The following is a 23,644-nucleotide window of genomic DNA, read 5'->3' as shown; positions in this document are numbered from 1 at the left end:
AGGAGTGCTTGTAATATTTTACTTTTATGCCACTTTTAATTTCTTGGCAAAGAGGCCATAGAATGTATCTAGGGTATGATGTAAAGGACAATGGACTCTAATGATGTACACCGACACAAGCACCGACACATGCACACACATCACTATATAGCTAGAATATGCATGTTTAGATGTATGTTTAGGATTGTATGTTTAGATGAATGCCTAGGACCTATACTTAGAAAAAACCAATTTTCCAAACAAATGTGAACAACTTCACTCAAGCCATTTTCCAAATAAACCTTGGGGTCCAAAACCCCATTGAATTTTCCTTTTATTTTCTTAATCAAAAATCCAATGAAAATAATCATACTTTAGACCACATTTTGCAAACAACTAATTCCACCTCACTCTTTTCATAACCTCATGCCCTTGAGGCCTCTCAATCTCCATTCTTCAAAATTCATTTTCAAACTTAAAATCAACCAACAAAAACAAAAACATTTTTGAGAGAGAACTACGGTGGATTTGATCCCTTAAACGGGTACGTAGGCAAGGAACAAAATTCCTTCAATTCAACTAAAATAAAAATTCAAACACTTTCTTCTCCCTCCAATTCTTCACTTAGAAAATTTTAGGTGTAAATAACATTTTCGAATAGCATTTAAAAATAAAGCGCGCGCGTAGAAATTAAAGACGGTTCCTATAGGTTACTATAGTCGTTATGGGTGCCTAACACCTTCCCGTAGCGAAAACAACTCCCGGACCTCGATTCTCAAGGGTTTTGCTTACTTTTTCCCTTCCCAAGAAAAAATAAGATATCACCGGTTTGAAAGGTTCAAACGTAATCAATGTTTGACACCCGAAAACCAAGATAAAACAGCGAATATCGCCATCAAGTTTTTGGCGCCGTTGCCGGGGATTGCCAAATCACTGTTGAATTTTATTTTTGCTTAATTGAAATTTTTTGCTCTGCAATAAAATTTTTGTTTTTATTTTATTTTTATCTGTTAAGTTTTCTAATGTCGTGTTCTAGTGATGTTCGTCTTCTTTGTTGAGATAATTAACCACCGCATAGTATGGAAGAATTTGATGATTATCTTCTACAACGTTTGGATGAAATTGAAACTTGTCTTCTTTCTGCACAATGTCGAATACTTGAGGGGCAAATCATGAGAGATACATTTGAAAAGGACCTCCTTCGGTTTTTACCTCATAGATTTGATTTTTGTATAGAAGGACATATGAGTGACACTTTTGATTATTATGTCCTGCCATCAAAAGGCGAAGAGCTATTGGTGTTGGAAGCAGAAGAAGATGAGTTTTTCATGAAAAAGATCAATTGGAAGCAAATGCTACCTACTCAAATTCTCTACAAAGATTCATATGACAAGAATTTTCATTCCAAGGACGTTTTGATTGAATTCATGAATGATAATCAAGGTTCAATTGAAAGGTTTGAGAATCAATGTGAAAGGTTATTTGAGCAAGTGGTTGAGTTTGAGAAGCTCAAGATTGTAGATAAATTCAGCGTTGTGGAAAAGAAAGAAGATGAGGGGGAATTGATAAACATTAAAGATGGTCTTGTTGGTAAGGAAACTCAAAAGTCTCAACTTTGGAGAGATTTAGATGTCCAACCAGAAATTCCTCAACAAAACATTCCTCCGAATTTTTTTAGCGACAAGGTAGGGAAAAAGGAAGAGATTGATGAAGTCCTAGATGCCATATATGCCTTGTTCATTGTTGTCAACTTGAAAAGGATATGGAAGCAACATCATCTATTTTTCAAGTTCATGGAGTTCTTACCCAACAAAAGGAAGAAGAAGGATGATGTGTTCTTTGTATCATATTTGCCACCTTAACAGTGGTTGATGCGTCAAGCTCAATGACGTAAAAGAAAGCGCTTGATGGGAGGCAACCCATCCATTTCCCTGCTTTGTTATTTGTTTCTGTTATTTCCTTTGGTATGAACTTTTGTATGGAGTCAAACTTGAGTAGTGTCTTGGTGCTTATGGATTTGTTCCCCTATTTTGAAATGCATCTGCGTTTGTTTATTATTAATGAATTCACTTTTCTTGAAATGTACCAGTTGAGTAACAAAGATTCCGCCAATGGTTTGTCAAAAGTTCAAAGGAGGTGGTTGCTTGATTGGATCTTTCAATGGGAAGTGTACGGCCGGACGGAATGCTTAGGTAGACACAACTTCCAGAAACCTCAACTTGTAAGGTCATAGCCAAATTTTATTTTTCAATTTTTACAAATATGAGTGTTTCCATGTGAATGCTATTTCTAGGGATTTCGATTTTTCTCTGCTATTGATTGGTTATATTATGTGCACACTAAGGCAAATTGCTTGTACCTTGAGCCTTTGAAGCCAACCTGAGTTTATATTGAATTATTCCTTTGTTTAAGCCAAGTTGAGCCATTAGGATTAGACCCCTTGTTTCGGTGACGAACCACATTACAAGCCTAGAGACCATAGGATTGTCCCAATAATTTTGTTGGAGTTAGGCATAATGTGTGTTTCAATGTTACAAAAATTCAAGTTTGGGGTTGCTCATGGAACTAGCAACACTCTAAGTTTGGGGTAGGGGTACTAGAGAATTGAAGATCATTTTGTGTTGTCTTATAAAAAAAAAAAAAGAAAGAGCATGTCAAAAATAAGCTGAAACGTTAAAAATTCAGCTCAAAAAAAAAAAGTATATATGCATAAAGACAACAAGTGATCAGTTTTTTATTATTCAATGTTAATGATCTCTAGTCCCTGAATTTTGTTGTGGTATTGTTTTTAATTTTTAGAACTGTAGGATGATGCTTAACTCCAAGTCATTTTTCTTAAGCCTACTTTCCAAATTATCCCACCTCAAACCTAAGCCCCGTTATAACCGAAAAAGTCCTTAAAAGTGTGTGCATGATATTGACTTTGATTGATGCTTAGAAACTTTTCAAGTCTTGGTAATATAGTAGTTTGCATGTCGACTGTGTGAACCTTGTTTCAATATTGTTGCGAGAAGTTGTGGATTGGATGTGTTGCCAAGCAAGTTAGCTCATCAATTGCTAACTAAGGAGTGAACTTTTGACATGACCCTTGGTGGAGTAAGTGTTATTTTACTGTTATTTTTCATTTTTAGTGTGTTCCTTGAGGACAAGTAACGATGCAAGTTTGGGGTTGTGATGACACTATGTCATGACTAGTTTTGTAGACACTTTTTCATGTATTTGTAAGGTAATTCATCAAGGTATTCAAGCCAAAAGAACAAGAAATTGAAGATTTCAAGTCATTGGGATTCTGGAAAAATCGGGCCCCGATTTACCACATTCGGGCGCCGATTTCAGCAAGATGGGAGGAGCAAAGTTTCTGGAAAAATCGGGCCCCGATTTACCACAATCGGGGGCCGATTTACTGTTCACAGGGTGACGAAAATTCAGTTCGGGGGCCGATTTTACTGGTTCGAGGGCCGATTTTGGCCTGCTTATAAATATAAAACTCTGTTTCTGAATTAGGGGTTCACGTTTTTGGAGATTAAAAGGCATAGAAACACACAAGGAGAGAGCTAGAGCAACATTGGAGGAGATTTTGAGCAAGAATCATTCATGAATTATTCTTGTAATCTTTCTTTTATCCCTTTCTCTTGTTTAATTGCTATGTGTAACTAAACCCTCCATTGTTGGGGATGAGTAACCCTAGATGAACATGATTGTCATATGACCTAGTTTTTATTATGGATGAAACTCATTGAATTGCTTTTCTTATCTCTGTTCTTAATGCTTTTATTGATTGATCACCTTTAAATTGAATTACGGTTTATTTTGTGAAACGGAAGTGGAATTTATAAACGCTTTGAGATAAGAAATCCTTGCCTTTGTAATCTAGGAATAGATGCAAACCCTTGGAACCGTTTGAGAATCCTTGGTCGTTCATGCTTAATTTTAATCTTAAAACTCACTAAGGAATTAGGTGTTTATTTTAGAATTAACGTTTCTGTCACTAAGGAATTAGGGCACGAATTTTATAGAGGATTCGGTAGCAATTAGATGAGTCGATTCAATAGCGATAATTAGGTTGTTAACATGAAATAATCATCCTGTAAAACTCATCCCCAACACTTTTCTCTTATTAAATTTGAACCATATTTACTTGTTTAATTTTTCATTATTGCATTGAAAACAAATCTCGTACCTTTTTGTTCAATTAAGTCCTAAATACAATTCAATAGTATAACGCGATCCTCGAGTTCGACACTCGGTCTTACCGATTTAAATTTATTACTTGCACGATTTCGTACACTTGCGAATATCGCCATCACCAATATCACTCAAAGCCCAAACTCCACGTTTGGCATTATTGCTCACAACATACCCCCACTCCAGAAGGGGGTGCACGAAGCAAAGAGACCGGTTCAAACGAACCCAACGTCTCTCTTGCACGTTGTGCACGTTCCCGCAATAAAATCTCTGGCGGTTACACTTCCCACGATTTTGTAACCGCCAGAGCCAAGTGTGCCTCCTCAATGGCTCTGCAGCTCTCCACCTCTATAAATAGGGGACTCACCGCAGTCCCCAAGGTAGAACTCTTCTCTTCCTCTAAACCCTCACTCTCTGATCTCAACTGACTTGAGCGTCGGAGTGCCTGCAGGTACACACCCCCCATCCGCTCCAAGAAGCATTCTGACGTATTCCACCACCATCACATCCACCGCATTCAAAGCACCGACAGTCTCCTTCTGATCAGGTACGATCATTAGGTTTAAAGATCACATCAAATCCACTATCACACAATTAACTTATGCTAAGTAGATTGTGTTTTAAACCTTCTACATACTGAACATTTTCTATCTTAGCAGAGTTAGGCTTACCTATAGTACCTTTACCTCAAATCTTACACTTGTCATTATTTCCAAATGTCACCAGTCCTCCATCCTTCTTTTCAAAGGTTAGAAAACAGTTCATGTCCCCTGTCATGTGCCTAGAACATCCATTATCCAAGTACCATGGCTTTGTTCTTGCACCCTGAGGCATGACCTCTTCTTCATCATCTGACTGAGTCATCAATCCCATGTTGGCTTCTTCATCTTCTTGAGGTTCTGTCTCTTCCAAGTCATCGCAAGCGATCATTTCCTTCTTCTTAAAAGGAGGTTTTCTTTGTACCTTCTTGATGTCAGGATATTCATTTTTGTAGTGTCCAGTTTTGTTGCATCCAAAACATGTGACTTGGCTTTTGTCAGCTTCAGTTCTGGTGCTATTGTTGGTGTTTGGAAACTTCTTTCTGATCTGATTTCTTCTCAACATCATTCTTTGAATTCTTTTAGAGATTAGTGCAAGTTCATCTTCAGCTTCTTTTTCATGAACTTCTTCTAATTCTTGTGATTCTTGCACATCATCCTCAGCTACTGATGAGGTTTGCTGAGAGGCTTTCAAGGCAAGTGTTTTGACCTTGTTCACTGGGTTGTCTCCTTGAAGTACAACTTCATGAGCTCTCAGTGAACCAATGAGATCTTCCAGGTTCATAGATTTTAAATCTTTGGCCTGAGTAATTGCAGTGACCATATGTCTCCACATACTTGGAAGGCATCTCAATATTTTTCTGATTCTTTCATGAGTGGAATATGCCTTTCCAAGAGATCTCATTTCATTTACTATTGTAGTAATTCTAGCATACATCTCATCAATGGTTTCATTTTCACTCATTTCAAAGACTTCAAACTTTCTGACACCAATGTCAATTCCAGTTTCTTTGACATGAGATGTACCTTCATGATGTACTCTCAAGGTATCCCATACCTCTTTACCATTCTTACATTCATCAACTCTTTCACTTTCTTCCATGGTTAGTGCACATGATAGAAAAAGTCTAGCTTTAGAGTTTAACAATACCTGAGCTTTTTCATCTGTTGACCATGCACTCTTTTCTTTAACAGCTCCTTATTTGGTTATTGGAACAAAGTATCCATCTGTGATAACTGTCCACATATCATTGTCTTGAGATCTGAGAAAGAGTTTCATCTTGCCTTTCCAGAAGTAGTAGTTTGATCCATCAAAAAGTGGTGGTCGGTTTGATGATCCTCCTTCAGCTATGTATTTGACTTTAAACTTACTTCCTAAATCTTTTCTCTAACACTTGTTTAAGTGTTCAAACCCTTAGAACCAGGCTTTGATGCCAATTGAAGTAGATAAAATATTCACAAGGAAGGGGTGTTTGAATTGTGACCCTTTAAAAATTATCCTAAAACTTAAAAGTAAGTAGTTTACTTGGAATAGTTAAGTTAACTTTCTGACTTCAGAACGTTTTGAAGTTCGTACACAAAAACTGTTTAATAAATTAAATGTGCAAATGTGTGTTGTGTATACTGTAATTAAAGAGTATAGAGAAGAGAGAAAGAACACACAAAGAGTTATAGTGGTTCACCCAATGTGGGCTAGTCCACTCCTCACAATCTTGTGAGAGTTTCCACTATGATGCTTGAGATAACCTCTCAAGTCCCGCACCTTACAATCTTTGTTCACCTGAACAATTACAACTCTGTATTCTCTAAGCCTCAGCAGGCTTGCACCTTCTTGCTAAGTTAACCACTTAGACTTTTACAACCCTTGCTCAAACTAACACTTTAGTACCCCTAAAGCAAGATGAGACTTTGTTTACAATTTGTATAGAGATTGAATGTTTGTGAATCAAACTGAAGAGGAGGAAGAAGTTATCTTTAAAATAGATAACAGAAAGAATTGATTTACACTACAAAGAAGATAGAAAGAGTCTTCAGTGATGATCAATTCAAATTGCAAGAGCTTCAAACACGTTTCAAATGTTTTCTTGTATGCTTTGCAATGGTGCAAGTAATGCTGACCCTTTGATCTCTATTTATAGAGTTTTTGGGCTCACATAGCCGTTGTATAAAGACTTTATCACCAATATTTTAGCCTAATATGACTTTAGCTTCCACAATATATTTTCCCATTTGTGTTTATCAATCAACTTCCATCAAACTTCGCATATAAAGTCGTATTATATGCTTTCATATTTATAGATAAATAGATCCTTGTAGATGTTGGAAGATATCTTCCAACACGTATAACCGGTTGTTATTGATGATCATTGCAAACGATACAACCAAAAGTTGAAATTTGAAAGGAAATCTCGCATCAAATGGTGTCAAAGATAACCTAAGTATAAAGACTTTGTCATCAATATTTAGGTATGTGTGTGTGTGTGTCTATATATATATATATATATATATATATATATATATATATATATATATATGTTTTGGTACAATAGACCCACTCCTTTTTATATATAGGTTTGCTAGAAGACACCCATGAAGGTGTCTTTTAGCAATCCACACCTTAAAGTGTGATTATCAACTTTTTAGTTATAACTTGTTAAAAGACACCTTCATAAAAATTAGTTGGTGTCTTTTAGCAAATGTCTATAGGATAACTTGCTAAAAGACACCTTCGTAAAGGGTGTCTTCTAGCAAAACCTATATATATATATATATATATATATATATATATATATATATATATATATATATTATGAGTGAGTGGCGGAGGATAGAAGATTCTTGAGAATGTTGACCTAGTCGGGATATCTGAGTTCTTCTTGAAGTTTTTTTTCACTCTTACCTTATAAAAAAAAATGGAGATATCTTTAACACTAAATTCATACCTATAAATTGGAATTAAAAAAGGACTATTATATTTACACTAATAGATTAAAGGCTTAAATATATGTCTAGTCCCTACAAATAGGGCTCAATTGAATTTTAGTCCATGTAATTACTAATCCTCCCAATTTGCCACTGCAAATATTAATCACTTATAATTTGCTCCTAAATAAGAAAACTTGGAAGGTGGCAGGTGATTAGATACGTGGCACTTACGTGGCATGTAGTGACTGGGAAAGAGACATGCTGACTCTGATTTTCAGACCTGAAATTCCAATTTTGCCCTTAATGAAATCTAAGATGCACGAAAAGACAATAATACCCCTGGTTTTCCACTTCTTTCTTCCCTCTCTTCTTCCCTCTTCTTTCTGGACATTTTCCCTTCTTCCTTCTTCTTCAATTTCAAAACCCATCGTCATGTATGTCACTAATGTCATGCCGCAAACCAAAACTCACCCAATCCATATAATCCAGAAGACCAAACAGTGAAACTGAAAGAGGTCAGGTTCGAATTTCACGCTACCATGGACAATTCGAATTTCACGCTTGTCGGTTTAGGTGCGAAAATTGACTGGTCGAAACTGAAAGAGGTGAGATTGAATCAATGAAGGTTTCTCAAAACCGTATTGGTAAATTCCACGCAGTAAATCGTCTTTGATTCCCATCTCATCGAAGCTCTGAATCGCATTCACACCCTTCGTTGTCTCGAAATCCATCTTCTCTAAGCTTCGAATCGCCATAGCCATCAGCCACTGAGTGACAGTAGAAGGAAGGTTTTGTATTTATCCCTCTCAATACAAAAACCCCACTCACCTCTTTCATTTCTCACATTCTCGTCTTCACTCTCCAAAACCCTTCATCTTCTTCTTCTCACTCTCTCACCGTTTTCTATCTCTTCAAAGTTCATTTACGGATACCCACACTTCAAGAAACCCAGAAAGAAAACCCCCAAATCGAATCCAGCAACAAATCGAAACAAAAACCTAGATGCGTCTCAGAATTGAATCCAGCAATCTCTCCGACCGCGACACACTCGTTGGCGCCACCGTCGAACTCGGAGATGGTTATGAGATCTACTTGTGTTGACGTTGTGGAGGATATGTCGTTTTAGATTACGTTTTGAGGTCGTTTATGAAGGCTTTAGAGGTGGAGCAGGATGTAAATGTGCAGATCGGAGAGCAATTTCCTCCTGAGCTACGTTTATGGCGGTAACATTTTTGAGCGATTGAGGCGGCGCCAGCGGTTATCGATTTTGTTTTTGTTTTTGTGATTGGATTCTTATTATGTGTTTGAATGAGTTGAATCTGTATTTGGTCCGAAGGAATCCATTTGTGAAGGTATTGAATCTGTGTGTTGGTTCGAAGCAATTTGTGTTTGGTTCGAAGGAGAGGAATGAATTTATTGAAGGAATTGAATGAAGAACTATTGAAGAAGACAATGGATCTGTGATTATTGAAGGAATTGAATGAAGAATTGTTGAAGAAGAATTGTTGAATCTGTATTTGAAACCGAAGGAGATGGAGAGGGAAAGGGAGAGGAAGAAGAAGAGGGCATTTTCGTCATTTCGCCATTCCTTTATCTCATTATGGGCAAAAATGTCCTTTCCAATCTGGTTTGATGACATGTCAACCTTTGCATCCTGTCATCACTGGCCACGTAAGCGCCACGTTTCTAATCACCCTCCACCTCATCAAAAAAACCTAATTATTACTAAATTTCAAATGATTAATATTTGCAGTGGCAAATTGGGAGAATTAGTAAGTACATGACTACCCTTCAAAAAAAAAGTAAGTACATGACTAAAATTCAACTGAGACCTATTTGCAGGGACTAGACACATATTTAAGCCTAGATTAAATCACATTAAAGTAAATAATTTAAAATCAATTCGGAGACACGAATTTATTATTTATGCATTAAAAAACGAAATTAATTTAAATGTGATTATTGAATTTCCTACGCGATTTTTTTGTCATCATAGAATGCATTGTATTCTTTTTAAACTTCCAATGGTAAATTAGTTATTTTGCCTTTACAATTAATAAATTAGTTATTTGTCTGCTATATGTATTTTGCTGAAGATTTAGTGTGGTTTTATTTGTGAAGCTCTCCTCTTCCTGTTGCTTGTTGATGGTATTATGTCCGCATGCTGTTTAGAAGAAGGACGTTTTGTATCAGTATTAGCTTGTTCTGTGTGTTGCATTGATTTTATGAATATGCCTAAACAACTTGAGAATATGCATCTTTAAGAGCATTGTTCTGTGTGCTAATTGCATTGTTCTCTTAAATATCCCTAAACAACTTGAAAATAGGCATATTTAAGGGCAATCACGAATGGATTTCCTCCCTTGGAAATCTCCCGTGTTTTCTCTGCACCATTAATTATTTTCTCTCTCTTATTTTCAACATTTATCAACATTTAATATTTTCATATGCATTAATTTTTAATAGACATGATTTCACTGGACTCTCATGTGACTGGAGAGGATCCAAACCCGCAATCATTAGTTCCAGGGGCTTTGGTTTTGTCCTTTGTAATCTTTTAATCATGTACACCCTCCGGTCATTAATATAAGCAAAAGTTTGATTTTTAGATTCATTCATTAAATGATGTATGTAGTCTTTAATAAAGACTATATACGTCATTTAATGAATGAATCTAAAAATCAAACTTTTGCTTATATTATTGACCGGAGGGTGTAGTGTAATTGGCATCTACATAGCATTTCTTGTGCTTTTAGGTGCTTTTTTAGTAAAATACTTCATCCGGTCACATTTATAAGCAAAAAACAACTTTTGAGGTTCATGGAATAATTAATGTATTTGGTTATATTTGTAGACCAAATACATTAGTTATTCAATGAAAGTGGGTATTAGAGAGAGTGTTCAAAAGAAAGTGTTACTAACACTACTCTTTTTCCACATTGTTAGAGCACATACAATTCATCTTTTTCGTCTTACAATTCATCTTTTTCGTCTTTGACACGGGTAGCACTTTGGTGCCATTAATGGCGCCGTGCCATTAAATCTGGGCCGATAATGGCACCAAGATAGATGTGTTGTGTGGCCCAGATGCAATGACAATGTGTTTGTGTGGCCCAGATTTAATTGGCACGGTGCCATTAATGGCACCAAAGTGCTACCCCTTTGACACACATACCAACTTTGAAATAATTTATGTCTTTCAAGATCGCATATCCACGTTACACTTAACTTCATCTCTATTGATGCTCAACTTTGTAGTTGTTGGTGTGCATTAGATCTTAACATAACCCTCCCGTGTGGATCCGTTGCTAAGTTTTAGGACAAGATAAGTGTCTCAGTTATTTCACTTATTTGAAGGGTGCTTACATGACGGAGGGAGTATAAATATTTAGTTTTAGTACCCGTTTAGCCGTTTTTACCAAATTTCAGTTTTTACCAAAATCCCTTCAATTATGTAGCTTTTTGAGCTTAAGTTGACCGTGGTGAAATTATTCAGTGCTGTAATTTAACTCCACCATGATATTAACCGTGATGAAATTATTTAGTCCTAACTCGTGGTTCACAAGAGTTGAAGCTGATGACAACACAAAAATATTCGACTTATTCAGACCCTGAACCATCCATCTAAGAAAGTACAAAGTATAGTGAAACTCATGAAATGAATATTAACAAATTAGATTATAACTACAATTATCTACTACTTCTACATAAATACAATGTAACATAAGTAACACAAAAAAAAAAAAAAAAAAAAAAAAAAAAAAAAAAAAAAGCATACAACATATAAAAATATTTACAAAATGAAGTTGGCAATGTAAAGTTTTGCTTCAGTTAAATCCAATGAAGTCATATGAATGAAGCTTCACCAAGTAGGTTCTCCCTGAAAACAGGGGCTTGGCTCCACAACACCTCAAACAAGTGGATTATATCATCATAAGCAAACAATTTTAATAATCAACTTCATTAAAATTGAGTGATTCTGATACAAAAATAATAATTAAATTCAACATTGAAAGAGGCTCAGAACATTTTTAACAGCTCTAACAATCACGATTTTTCAGAAGCAGAACTGGCATTAAGCTGATTATTCATCTTCACAGCCAAATTAAATTAAAAAAACAAAATCCATATAAAAAATTCAAAAACAATAAAAATAATTCATTAAAAATCAAGATCTGACTCATATAAAGAAATTCAACCATATTTCAGTATTTTTAATATTTGATTGATAATAGTATAGTATAAGCGGTGTTTTCAGAGGCAAAAGTAACAAATCCAAAACCTCAAATAACAAAAACAACAGCTTTTTGATTTGTGCCTCTAGGACTAGCTCAAAATCCATAGAACACTGTGTTCGAAAACAAGCTGAAGAGTTTAACGAGGCAAATTCATCACTGAAATAACAACAACAAAAAACAATTAAAAATGATGATTAAATGATGTAGGCATTACTTTGACACAGATCAATCGTGGAATTATGGAGATGAACTGCAACACGAATGGCATTGATTTTGCACGTGCAATGGGGCTTTCACTTCATCCAATTTTCAGAGAAGCCCGGGGTTGCAACGTGCGTTTAATTTGAGAAAGAAAAAAATAAGTTAAAATGAATTTGAGAGTAATGCTTGGGTCACACTTGGTCATTGATATAAATTGTTTAGGCACTAATCATAATCAATGTTTAAGCACACTAATCAATTTATATCTGTGACAAGCATCACTCAAGAATGATCCCAGATTGAATTGCTGCCGCAAAACCCTAATCCTAGCTATGTTAAAAAGAGACAGAAAGCAGTGCGTTATATAGGCGCAACTAAACCCTCGAAACATTTCACTAGCGGCGAAGCGTTGTGATCGGACTTTTGTTGATGGGTTACCCGATCCAGTTCTATTGGGCTAAACTTATATGGTTAGATTTTGAAACCAACAAGTAGGTTGCTTTTTGGACCCCCACAAATGCACAAATTGCTATAGAAATCATTTTTGAACGATATTTTTTGTTGAGATATTCTTGCATGAACTCTTACCTAATAGATTATTCTTATACCCAACTAATAAAAATATGACACATGTTATTAACTTTAAAAAAATGTGATTTTAATTAAGGAAATGGAAACAATAAATGGTGGTGGGTGGTTTTTGTTGGTTAAAGAAAGTGGAGAAAGGAGAGAGAAATATTAAAAATAATGAGAAAAAATTAAGATATTAATTATTTTTATTATTTTAATGAGATGTTTGATTTTAATTGGTTGGGTGTAAGAATGATCTCTTAGGTAAGAGTTCATGTAAGAATTTCTCTTTTTTGTTTTGTGTGTTTAAAGATTTCAAGAGGTAACTTCCAAAGTTGTTTTTCAGGATAAAAAGTAAATGGTGGACCAAAAGAACATTTGTCGTTAATTTTAGTTAGGTTAATCATACTTTTCACGAGATAACTTGTATCTATAGTTTATTTGTTGAAATTAAATTTTAACTCTATTTTAAATTTGTATACACCAATGGTGTAAAAAATAAAATTCCGCATGAGTTCAATCAAATCACTATATATGTTGAAGGAAATCAAATTGCTTTATGATGAAGGCAATCAAATTGCTTTATGATATCACCATTTTTAGTTGATTCCTAAAATATATTTGAAAATATCTATTTTGCATGATTTAATTGGATCGATATGAACAAATAGTAAACACTATTTGTGCATTATTTTTTGTCAAAAAACTATTTGTGCATTATTTAAAAGATGTATACCAATTCTAAAATGACGATTATCATTCATTTTTGTCAAGTGTTGTTGATACTTAATTGAGTATTCTATTCATCGGGTCTTTTTTAGATTGAGTGATCATCCTCATTAGTCTTTGGTATTTTTTGCTATTTTTTAATTATTATAACAAGGGACTAAATTGTCCATTTTTAATTATTGTCGGAACTAATTATTCATTTTTTGACAATAGTTTAAGTAAAGACAAACTTTCTTAAAAAAAAAAAAAAAAGTAAAGACCAACTTGTCTCGTTTTTTTTTATGGACTAAAGATTTCTTTTATTTTTTCGAAGGACCAAAGTTTGTTGTTTAAAAACGGTCTAAGAAACATGCATATGTTAGGAAAACTTTCATGTTGATCATTCAGACAAGAGGAATGTTTGAAACATTCTCTAATACTTTTTTAGCATTCACTATTTTACTAGATGAAGTTCATATGAGTCTCGTATCTTTATGTTGTATCATTTTCAAGTGTGATGCTCACAAAGATTTTACGCAATAAAATAGTGGATATTAGAGTGTTAAAATAGTGTATGTTGTAACGCCTACTTTTAATATTTATTACTTAATTGAATTATTGTATTTTAGTATAATATTATGTGACTTATATATTTTGATGGAATGTATATATATTAATAATTGATATTATGTGTTAATATTATTGCATGTGGGGGAGAATTACAATTATTAGAAATAAATAAGTAAGAGGGGAGGAAGTAAATTGTGGTGAGAAGAGTAATTATAAAATAGGTTAAGAGTCAGTAAGAGTTAGAAAATCAGAACACGTACGTTTTGGAGAAAAGAGGAGAACTCAGAGAGAGAACCCTAAGAACGAAGAATGCAGCCGTTGGAATTCAGAAAAATAATCTAAGGTAAGGGTGGGATTCATATTCTCTAATCTTAAGTATGTTCTTCTGAAAATTGGGTTTGACAGAAGTTGTAGGTTGTGAGTTTGGGGATTAGGGTTAATGTTATGTTGTTGTTCATAGCTTTGTTTTTTTGAGAAATTAAGTCTTTGAATTATGAATTTAATTGTTGAAAGTGCATGAATTTCCCATGAATTGCTATGTTGAATTGATGTTCAGGTCTTAGAATGATCATAGGCAATGTTCCCTATCAAATTTGGGGTTTGGGTGATTGAAAATTGGATTTTTTGGGTGAAAAATGGTGTAAAAATCGTAACAACCTGTGCCAAATCGTGCTCCGATTATTTACGAATGAAAAAGCTAATTTTGACCTAGAAAATCGTGCTCCGATTTTCCAAATCGTACTCCGATTTGACAGCATCCCTTGTTTCGCGTTCTTGCTTCTTTTTCACCCGTTTCTGTTTTGAATTAGCTTTAGGTGTAAACATAAAAGTTGTAGATAATTGAGTTAGCTTTCTAATGGATTTGGAGTGACTAGAAAATTATTTGTAGATTTTGAGTTATGATTAAAATAGTCCAAGTGGGTCCTCAGAAAATTTTAAGAAAACTTAGCATAACTAATCCCAAGTTAGTCCAAAAACTTATGGTTGGTTTCCGAACTTCAACTTAAGTATTAGGGATTTAGTTGAGGTGTTTTATGAGTATTTGGCTTATGTCTTATTGATCAAACTTGATTTGCTTTTGAAGAATGTTTTAGACTCTCATATGAATGTAATTGATTAATGTATATGTTGTTATTGTTGTTGATATGTTGGAATATATTATGTCAGTATTGTATGATGCATAATATTATGATGTTATGCCATTCAAGTTGTTGTACGAAAGTTATGTTGTTGCATTAGAGTTGTGTCGTTGCATAGTCAGAGATGGGGGCTTAACGTCTGACAGGTCCTTTATGACCTTAGAGATGGGGGCTTAATGCCCGACAGGTCCATTTATGACCTTAGAGATGGGGGCTTAATGCCCTGGTGGTACCACATGCATATTGAAGTTGTCTAAGATGTTGTTTAAGATGAGGAGTTTGTTGTTGCATTGTAGAGTCATCATAACATGAAATAAATGATGATTGCTTAAGATGTTGTTGATGCCCTTGATGATGTTGTTGCTGTTCTGACCTTAATGGATGATATTAGTTGATGTTATATAATGATGAATATATATATTGTTGATGTTTAAGATGTTGTTGGTTGCTTTATCCTTATTAAAGGATGTTAAGTGATGATATTAATGTTAAATATATGTTGTTGATTAATCTTTATGAATTGTTACTTGCTATTAATGAATGTGAAATCTCACCCCTTCTGCTTGAAAATGTTGCTCTTCGTATGAGTAACTTGCAGGTAACGAAGAATAGTGCAGTTGTGAGTGATCTCCGTCGTGTCGTCTAGGATGCGGGATGGGGGATTGTTTGATGCATTGTTTTCCTTGTTACGTATTTATTATTGTTGGACTAATTTCATGGAGACTATTTTATGATGTTAAGTTGTGGCCTTTTAGCGCCAAGGATTTTATAAGATGATGTAAAACTATTTCCGCTGCATATGATTATTGGATTTTTATAAAGGCTGGTTATTTTGAATAAATAGTATTTTGTTCTATTAATGAGTGGAAAATGTATTAAAGATGAATGTGATACTCCGTTTCCGATGAGAAACTCTGATATTCTTTGTATTTACTTAAATTGGGAAAAGGGGGTGTTACATATGTGGTACTTCTCTTTAGACAATAGAATCAACTTCAAATATGACTTTTGTATAGATTCATGGTTCGAACCAATCACATTAGTATGAACAAAACTTATACTTAACGAAACAATAAGTTTCTTTTATACGAGAATAGATTTCTTAAGCATCTAGAATGAGAATTTATCCTATTACAGGAGTTTGTTCAGAGAGGTTGTATGAATCACTTATTTCATTGGTTTCAAGCAAGTTCAACTCAAGTGTTACCGTATTGAAAACCATTGAGGAGGATACGAGTGACATTTGGATTTACGGACACATAACTGGAAACCCTACCCTAGTTCTAATTTAAAAGCTTCAATTCAAAAGTTAAAGCATACTACTTGTCACTTGTTGTATATCCAATATCAACCCAAATTAAATTGAGTTAGCTTGGACCAGATCATTTTTTTTTAAAGAAGGTCAATTTTTTAAAAATGTTAGTCATTCAATCAACGCACATATAATTTCATCTTTGAATTATGAGTTTTTTTCCTAACTAATTCAGACCACATGTCGAACACTATTTTAAAGAGATATCGGCTGACACAAAAATTCTAATATAAATTGTGGCATATGTATATGTTAGTGCGGTTTGAAAACTCCCAAATATCAATTTCGTGGATATTGAAAATCTAATCAAATAAACATGTTTTTAGTTAATCATTTATTATTTATATTTTTTGTGATAACTCTTCGATTTTTAGAGGAATAGAGTCTTGTATTATTTATTATATAAATATAAAAGTAGTCCGTCAAAAAAAGAAAAAAAAATAGAACTAGAAGTACTTTATTTTGTTTAGTCAAATGATTGATGAATTTCCATAAACATAAATGATCTGCGAACACTCAAGTTCATGTATTCATGGTTGGTATGCCAAACTTTTAATTATTAGGGTTCCAATCTCTTAAGAACAAAAAGATTAACAAAACAATAAAACATATTTTTTTATTTGTAGACGAAGTGACAATCTTCATCTAAAACTTGTAAAAACAACTATGATATCATGAATTTGAATCCATGTTTTCCTAAAAAAAAAAAAAAAAATTGAATCCATGTGAAAACCTATAACATAAACACAATTTCAACATTTGCCACTTGATCTTACTACAATTAAAAAACGACATATTTATTTAAAATGAAAGGGCAAACGTGCAAAAAAAAAGAAGTATTAGCCATCAATAGAATGCCTTGTAAAAAAAAATCATCAATAGAATATAATAACTAATAAGACCAAAAAGGATATAGTTAACCCAAGACCAATAAAGATATAGAGAATCCAAATATTTACGTTAAGTTTTTATGGTACATCTATAAATAAGTTTTTTTGTTTGAAAGAATCTCTTCTTAATTAAGTTATCTTACACACATGGTAATCTCTTCTATCGTTTTCGGGTCATGGTGATTCGGAGTTCTATGCTATTGTTTCTAGTATTATTTATCGGTTATCTTTACATTTCAACTTCGAGGTGAAGTTTGTTAGGAGACAAGCGAACATGGTTGCTCATACTTTAGCTAGGGCGGCATGTTCTTGGGCTAGTCACCATATTTTTTTATTCTTATCCTTCTTGTATTGAACATTTGTTGATTAATGATAATAATTAACTTTGCTTTGGTAAAAAAAAAGTTATCTTACACACATTAAAATCCCTTGTGAGTTGGGTTTTGGAGGGAAGGGGAGGGGAATAAAAGGCTTATGGAGAGGTAAACCCTAGTTTGGGAGTTTTAAAAAAACATGGAAAGGTTTTGGGGGGTTTTGAAGGGTTTCATTTGTCCAATTTTAAAGTTCCCCAAATTGGGGGTTTTGAGGGTTAAACATACAAATTGACAATTTTGTCATCATAATAATTCAAAATTCCAATTATAATTTACAAGATAAATTACAAAGTATAACACAATGTATTGATTTTAAGAGAAAAAAAAATGGTAAAATAGTAGAATTATCACATAAATCCTCCATCTCTTTTCCTTGTTGGTTTCTTTTACTCCCAAACAAGGGGAAAGCTTTCCCTCCTTTCTCCCTTCCCTTCCTTCGCTTCCCTTCCCCTCCTAAGTCTTTCCTTCCCCTCCCCTCAAAACTCGCAAACAAAACCTAAATATTTAGACTAGAAAAGCAATTACTTTAAATAGTATAAAAGATAATATAATTATATTCTATGATCTTTTTTTAGAGGTATTCTATGATCTTAAATTTTAGATAATTACGTAAAAGACACTTTTTAGTAAAACGATTTTATTAGAATATTTAGAATTACTTATCTATTAAGTTATTATTTGATTAAAATATTTAGAATTACTTATCTATTAAGTTATTAGAATATTTAGAATTACTTATCTATTAAGCTAAGAAAATATACTTTGTAAAAATTAATTTTATGCTCAGACAGTGCAAAATATTTTATACATGAATCAAATCAAACTACACACCAAGATGATTTTTTCAAAATATTTTAGATACTATTTTTTTTTTTAAGAAAGGAACAAATTTATAAATGTGGCATATCATGACATGTTTTTGTTGGATATATGCATGAACAAATTTATAATGTCGGTGTATACAAATTAAGGTTTTATTTAATTATATACATTGAGACACTATAGTGTGAGACTAAATTGGATGCAGAACCAAATTTTGTATTATCTGGACTCATTTTTTTTCTAAGAATCAAAGTGTTAACAAAAAAAATTATTTTTTTTGAGAATGGAAGTGTAAAAAAAAAATTGGATGCATAATAGAATATTTTTACACCATCAATGCATAAAAGTCATTCTTTTTTTGACGTTATATAAAAGTCATTCTTTCTATAATGTTAATGAATAGAATATTTTTAGAATTAATTTTGTTTAATGAATTTTAAGAATTACTTTTTTTGACAAAAATTTTTAAGAATTACTTAGTTGTTAAGTTAAGAAATTATCTATTTATATATGGCATGGCTAATTCTCTCCTATTATAAATAATCAATCTATAATCAAAAAATGAAAAATCACAAAAGCCTCACTCACTAAACATCAATCACTGTTCTTTTTTATCTCATTCTAATTGCAAGCAAAACTCGTTTCTTTGCAGTGGGAGATGGAGAAATCTGTATCAGTGGCTGACAAGAAGTCAAAGGTAATAAACAATCTTCATATTCATGATGATCTTGCCTTTTCCATTCTATCAAAATTACCTCTTAAATCTTTGAAGCGTTTTGGATGCGTCCGTAAAGCATGGTCTCTTTTATTTGAAAACTCTCATTTCATGAACATGCTCCGCAACCATTTCTTGTCTAATAACCGTTCCGATCACAGTGATAGTCATTCGTTTCTCATCCTAGAAGAGCATCCCTTGTTTTCGCTCAGAGATAGATATGTTTACCAAAGCTCAATCTATTTGCTCTCTAGTAATGATAGGTTTGAGAATGGGATTAAATTAGATTTACCACCTCCATTTCAAGAGGATGACACTAATATTTTTGTTTTAAGTTCCGCTAGTATTAATGGCATTCTCTGCATTGGGCAAGAGAAAATAAGAAGAATGGTACATGTATTATGGAACCCATCGACCACAGAATTCACGGTCATTCCAACAAGTCCTAATGAGTCTGTACCACCTTATCAACGCCCTAGTTTTAAGTTTTATGGATTTGGCTATGATCGTGTGAGAAATGACTATAAAGTGATTCGTTATACATCCTTTAGCCATGTATACGACGAAGATGAAGATGTGTACGAAGTAATATCTTATGACCCCTTGTTTGAGGTATTTAGTCTTAGAAGCAACTCTTGGAGCATACTTGATGTCGATGTGCCTAGGGTTTGTTATGAACTACCTCCCGGAGTGTACACTGATGGAGTGTGTCATTGGTGGAGCAGCAGTTCATCACATGATAAAGAAGACTGTTTGGTGTCATTTGACTTCGTCAACGAGTTGTTTTTCACAACACCTATGTTGTTAGACGTGGATGAAAGTTGTGATTATTATTCCATTAGGAGACGTTTGGTGGTGTTAAATGAGTCAATTGCTTTAATCTCAAATTGTCCAGATGCTACTACTTTTCATATTTCGATTTTGTGTGAACTCGGTGTAAAGAAATCATGGATCAAACTCTTTATTGTTGGTCCCATACCTTTCATTCAACACCCCATTGGAGTTGGGAAGAAGGGAAACATTTGCTTCAAAAAAAAAGATGATGATCTGGTCTGGTTTGATTTAAGCACTCAAATAATTGATGAGATTGGTGTTAAAGCTAAGTGTTGTCATATAGGAATTTACAAGGAAAACATTCTTCCGATTGGACGAATAAATTAGTTGTTTTTCTTTGTTCAAACCCAAGTGATGTATGACAATGGGATTTCTACTTTGTAAACAAGATGATTTTGTCTATGAATATTCATAATTACACATTTGTTTGAATCATCTGCTTATTAGGTTTTTCCTTTTTATTAAGGGTGGCAAAACGGGTCTGACCCGCCGGGCCGGCCCGTTTAACCCGCTATTTTTGGCGGGCTGAGTCGAAGTTTTGAACTCGCTTTCTATAGTTGGCTCGGCTCGTCTCGTCTCGTTAAAATACGGGGCAGGCATGGGGCGGGGCGGGCCGGCCCGCTTAACTCGTTGGAAATGGGACGGGAACGGGGCGGCCCGCTTAACTCGTGTTTCAATTTGTTATTTTGAGTCTTACTTTATGTTTTTCGATTTATTTTGGTTGTTAGATATATTTTGAGATTTATTTTACGCTTTTGGATTTATCTTGGTTGTTGAGTTTAATTATTTTGAGACTTATTTTATAATTTGGTTGTTGGATTTATTTTAGGCTAAAGTGCAACTTTGGCCCCCTATCTTTCAAAAAGTTGCGATTTTGGCCCCCTAAGTTTGAAAACTACAATTTTGGTCCCCTATGTTTTAGCCCCTTTGCATATTTGGTCCTTTTGGTCAATTTTGACCAAGTCAACGCATATGTGGCATGCCACGTGTGTAATTAATTAATTAAAAAATAAAAAATCGAAAAAATCAATTTTTAAATTAAATAAATGAAAAAAATAATAAAAAAATATTAAAAAATTCTGGAAAAATGAAAAAATTAAAAAAAATTAAAAATTTTCCAGATTTTAAATTAAATAAATGAAAAAAAATCCAGAAAATCAATTTTTAAATTAAATAAATGAAAATAATAATAATAAAAAATAATGAAAAAATTCGAAAAAATAATGTCAAATTTTCCAGATTTTTTAAAAAATTCGAAAAAAATACGGAAATTTTTTTAAAAAATCTGGAAAATTTGACATTATTTTTTTCGAAATTTTTTTTTTCAAATTTTTTCCAGAATCTTTTACAGAATTTTCTAATGTTGAAAATTTGACATTCTAAAGGCGCAAGGAAACGAAAAAAGTATACACAAAAACACCGACGAGAATACAATTTTTAAAACAAATATCTTAATAGGTACACACGAATAGAGTAAAAAAACATATTCTAAGTACCTGTGAAAAAAATCCAGAAAATCAATTTTTAAATTAAATAAATGAAAATAATAATAATAAAAAATAATGAAAAAATTCGAAAAAATAATGTCAAATTTTCCAGATTTTTTAAAAAATTCGAAAAAAATACGGAAATTTTTTTAAAAAATCTGGAAAATTTGACATTATTTTTTTCGAAATTTTTTTTTTCAAATTTTTTCCAGAATCTTTTACAGAATTTTCTAATGTTGAAAATTTGACATTCTAAAGGCGCAAGGAAACGAAAAAAGTATACACAAAAACACCGACGAGAATACAACTTGGCCACAAATTTGGTACATATTTCTTCTTTAGGGAAATGAATGTTTCCATGACATTACTTTTTCGAATAAGTGATTCTTGGAATTGTCCATGAATTTTTGTGAAATTTTTTTCGTTTTTCTAATCATTTTTATTAATATTTTTATTTTTCAGTGAATTTTTTTCGTTTTTTTAATCATTTTTATTTATATTTTTATTTTTCAAGAATTTATTTCATTTTTTTGTAATATTTTTTCGTTTTTTAAATTTTTTTATTTTTTCATTATTTTTCATTTTTCCAAATTTTTTAAATTTTTTTATTATTTTTCATTTTTCCAGAATTTTTTATTATTTTTTTCATTTATTTAATTTAAAAATTGATTTTTTCGATTTTTTATTTTTTAATTAATTACACACGTGGCATGCCACATATGCGTTGACTTGGTCAAAATTGACCAAAAGGACCAAATATGCAAAGGGGCTAAAACATAGGGGACCAAAATTGTAGTTTTCAAACTTAGGGGGCCAAAATCGCAACTTTTTGAAAGATAGGGGGTCAAAGTTGCACTTTAGCCTTTATTTTATGATTTGTTTTATGTTGCGCATTTGCCTTATTTTACTATTAGTTATGATGTTGAATTCGACAATTTGATAATTATTTTGTTTTTCACAAGTTTACTTGCTACCTATTCTTTTATATTTTTTTACGATAAAAGCAACATAGTTTTTTTGTGAGAATTAAGTTGTAAAAAAAAATATTTTAAAAAGTTTTTGTTTGGCGGGCCGGCCCGCCAACTCGCAAGCCCGTCATTAAACGGGGCGGGGTGAGATTTTGGACTCGGTCACAAAATTTGACTCGGCTCGTCTCGTCTCGTTTTTAGCGGGCTTAGACGGGGCGGGCCTAAATGGGGCGGGCCGGCCCGCTTTGCCATCCCTACTTTTTATACATAGAGCCGTGTTATATTATTTTACAATTTCGATTACTATAATAGTTGTATGAACTATGGAGTCAGGGTAGTGGTAATTAAACTCATTCTGACACTATCAAGTGGTAATTGAAATATATTTGGCTAAACTAAATAATTAACCTCTTATTTGCCATTCAAGAATGTAAGTCAACATATATAATTGTACCAACTAGCAATGTCTCAAGCCTTTTCGTTGTTTTTCAATCACTAGTGACTGGCTTCTTTATTGGATCATAATGGACACAGAATTGAATCATTTTAATATGAAACCATTGAGTGTCAAAATGAACTGCTTTGGTTTCATCGTTTTAAATCAAAAGAATGATGAGTTGTAGGAAATATAGTTGCAATCTTTATCCAATACACATGTCTCAAATGCACATAGAAGCCAAATATTTATGATTTACCTTGTTTGTTGAAAAGGACTCTTCTGTTTGGACTAGTAGAATTCCTTCGTACTATATTTTTAATTCACTTGTATAATTTAATTTGATCATCTCAAGTATCATACAATAATGATTACAAAGTATGCTACCTTGTGCTAATGATTTGATCACTTTCATTACACAAACCAAATTCAGGGGAAAATGAAATTCAGGGGAAAATGAAATTCAGGGGAAAATGAAAATCACTATGAGCAGCGTAAGAGATAGACGCTCTTGCTAAAGCTTGAGTACTCTCGTTAGCTTGTCGCCTAGTAAAAACAATCACAGAGTTGTTGGGCTAGTTAAAACGGTTCTACAATCTTCATTGATTGAACCATATTCTAATGAAACTTGATTTCCAGAAACCCAGGGAGCGTAGCCGTAATGTCTACCCAATGAAAACAAAACCATTAGAGAGATATAATTATAATTATTTAGAGATACATACACACAAATAGTCCAGTGGAACAAGCAA

At 33.1% G+C, this 23,644-nt stretch overlaps 3 protein-coding genes and 4 non-coding genes across 7 annotated transcripts; 2 read left to right on the top strand and 5 right to left on the bottom strand.

The window, feature by feature from the left end:
- Positions 1-1,058: 1,058 nt before the first annotated feature.
- Positions 1,059-1,841, top strand: LOC146929510 (uncharacterized). The gene has a single exon (XM_085708239.1). It carries the CDS (start codon positions 1,059-1,061, stop codon positions 1,839-1,841), a length of 783 nt encoding a protein of 260 aa, XP_085564365.1.
- A 3,010-nt stretch (positions 1,842-4,851) lies between these two features.
- Positions 4,852-5,805, bottom strand: LOC146929509 (uncharacterized). Its single transcript, XM_085707341.1, has one exon. The coding sequence runs from the start codon at positions 5,803-5,805 to the stop codon at positions 4,852-4,854; it is 954 nt and encodes a 317-aa protein (XP_085563467.1).
- A 5,311-nt stretch (positions 5,806-11,116) lies between these two features.
- LOC146929508 (small nucleolar RNA snoR97) lies at positions 11,117-11,257 on the bottom strand. The gene has a single exon (XR_015008753.1). It is a non-coding gene; the product is annotated as a small nucleolar RNA snoR97 (small nucleolar RNA).
- Positions 11,258-11,452: 195 nt separating this feature from the next.
- On the bottom strand, positions 11,453-11,567 carry LOC146929507 (small nucleolar RNA Z278). The gene has a single exon (XR_015009243.1). It is a non-coding gene; the product is annotated as a small nucleolar RNA Z278 (small nucleolar RNA).
- Positions 11,568-11,641: 74 nt separating this feature from the next.
- LOC146929506 (small nucleolar RNA Z223) lies at positions 11,642-11,734 on the bottom strand. Its single transcript, XR_015009049.1, has one exon. It is a non-coding gene; the product is annotated as a small nucleolar RNA Z223 (small nucleolar RNA).
- A 331-nt stretch (positions 11,735-12,065) lies between these two features.
- Positions 12,066-12,204, bottom strand: LOC146929505 (small nucleolar RNA snoR134). The gene has a single exon (XR_015009276.1). It is a non-coding gene; the product is annotated as a small nucleolar RNA snoR134 (small nucleolar RNA).
- A 6,802-nt stretch (positions 12,205-19,006) lies between these two features.
- LOC146929504 (F-box/kelch-repeat protein At3g06240-like) lies at positions 19,007-20,433 on the top strand. The gene has a single exon (XM_085701400.1). The coding sequence runs from the start codon at positions 19,111-19,113 to the stop codon at positions 20,326-20,328; it is 1,218 nt and encodes a 405-aa protein (XP_085557526.1). The 5' UTR covers positions 19,007-19,110; the 3' UTR covers positions 20,329-20,433.
- Positions 20,434-23,644: the final 3,211 nt, after the last annotated feature.

Source organism: Medicago sativa, chromosome 4 (genome assembly GCF_051527215.1).
Source record: "Medicago sativa cultivar Bolivia chromosome 4, Bolivia_mono, whole genome shotgun sequence".
Lineage (NCBI taxonomy): Eukaryota > Viridiplantae > Streptophyta > Magnoliopsida > Fabales > Fabaceae > Medicago > Medicago sativa.
The sequence above is the reverse complement of the archived record's forward strand: the minus strand, read 5'-3'. Positions and strand labels throughout refer to the sequence as shown.

Coding starts and splice junctions, on each gene's coding strand:
- LOC146929510 (XM_085708239.1), top strand. CDS start 1,059: ATGGAAGAATTTGATGATTATCTTCTACAACGTTTGGATGAAATTGAA.
- LOC146929509 (XM_085707341.1), bottom strand. CDS start 5,805: ATGGAAGAAAGTGAAAGAGTTGATGAATGTAAGAATGGTAAAGAGGTA.
- LOC146929504 (XM_085701400.1), top strand. CDS start 19,111: ATGGAGAAATCTGTATCAGTGGCTGACAAGAAGTCAAAGGTAATAAAC.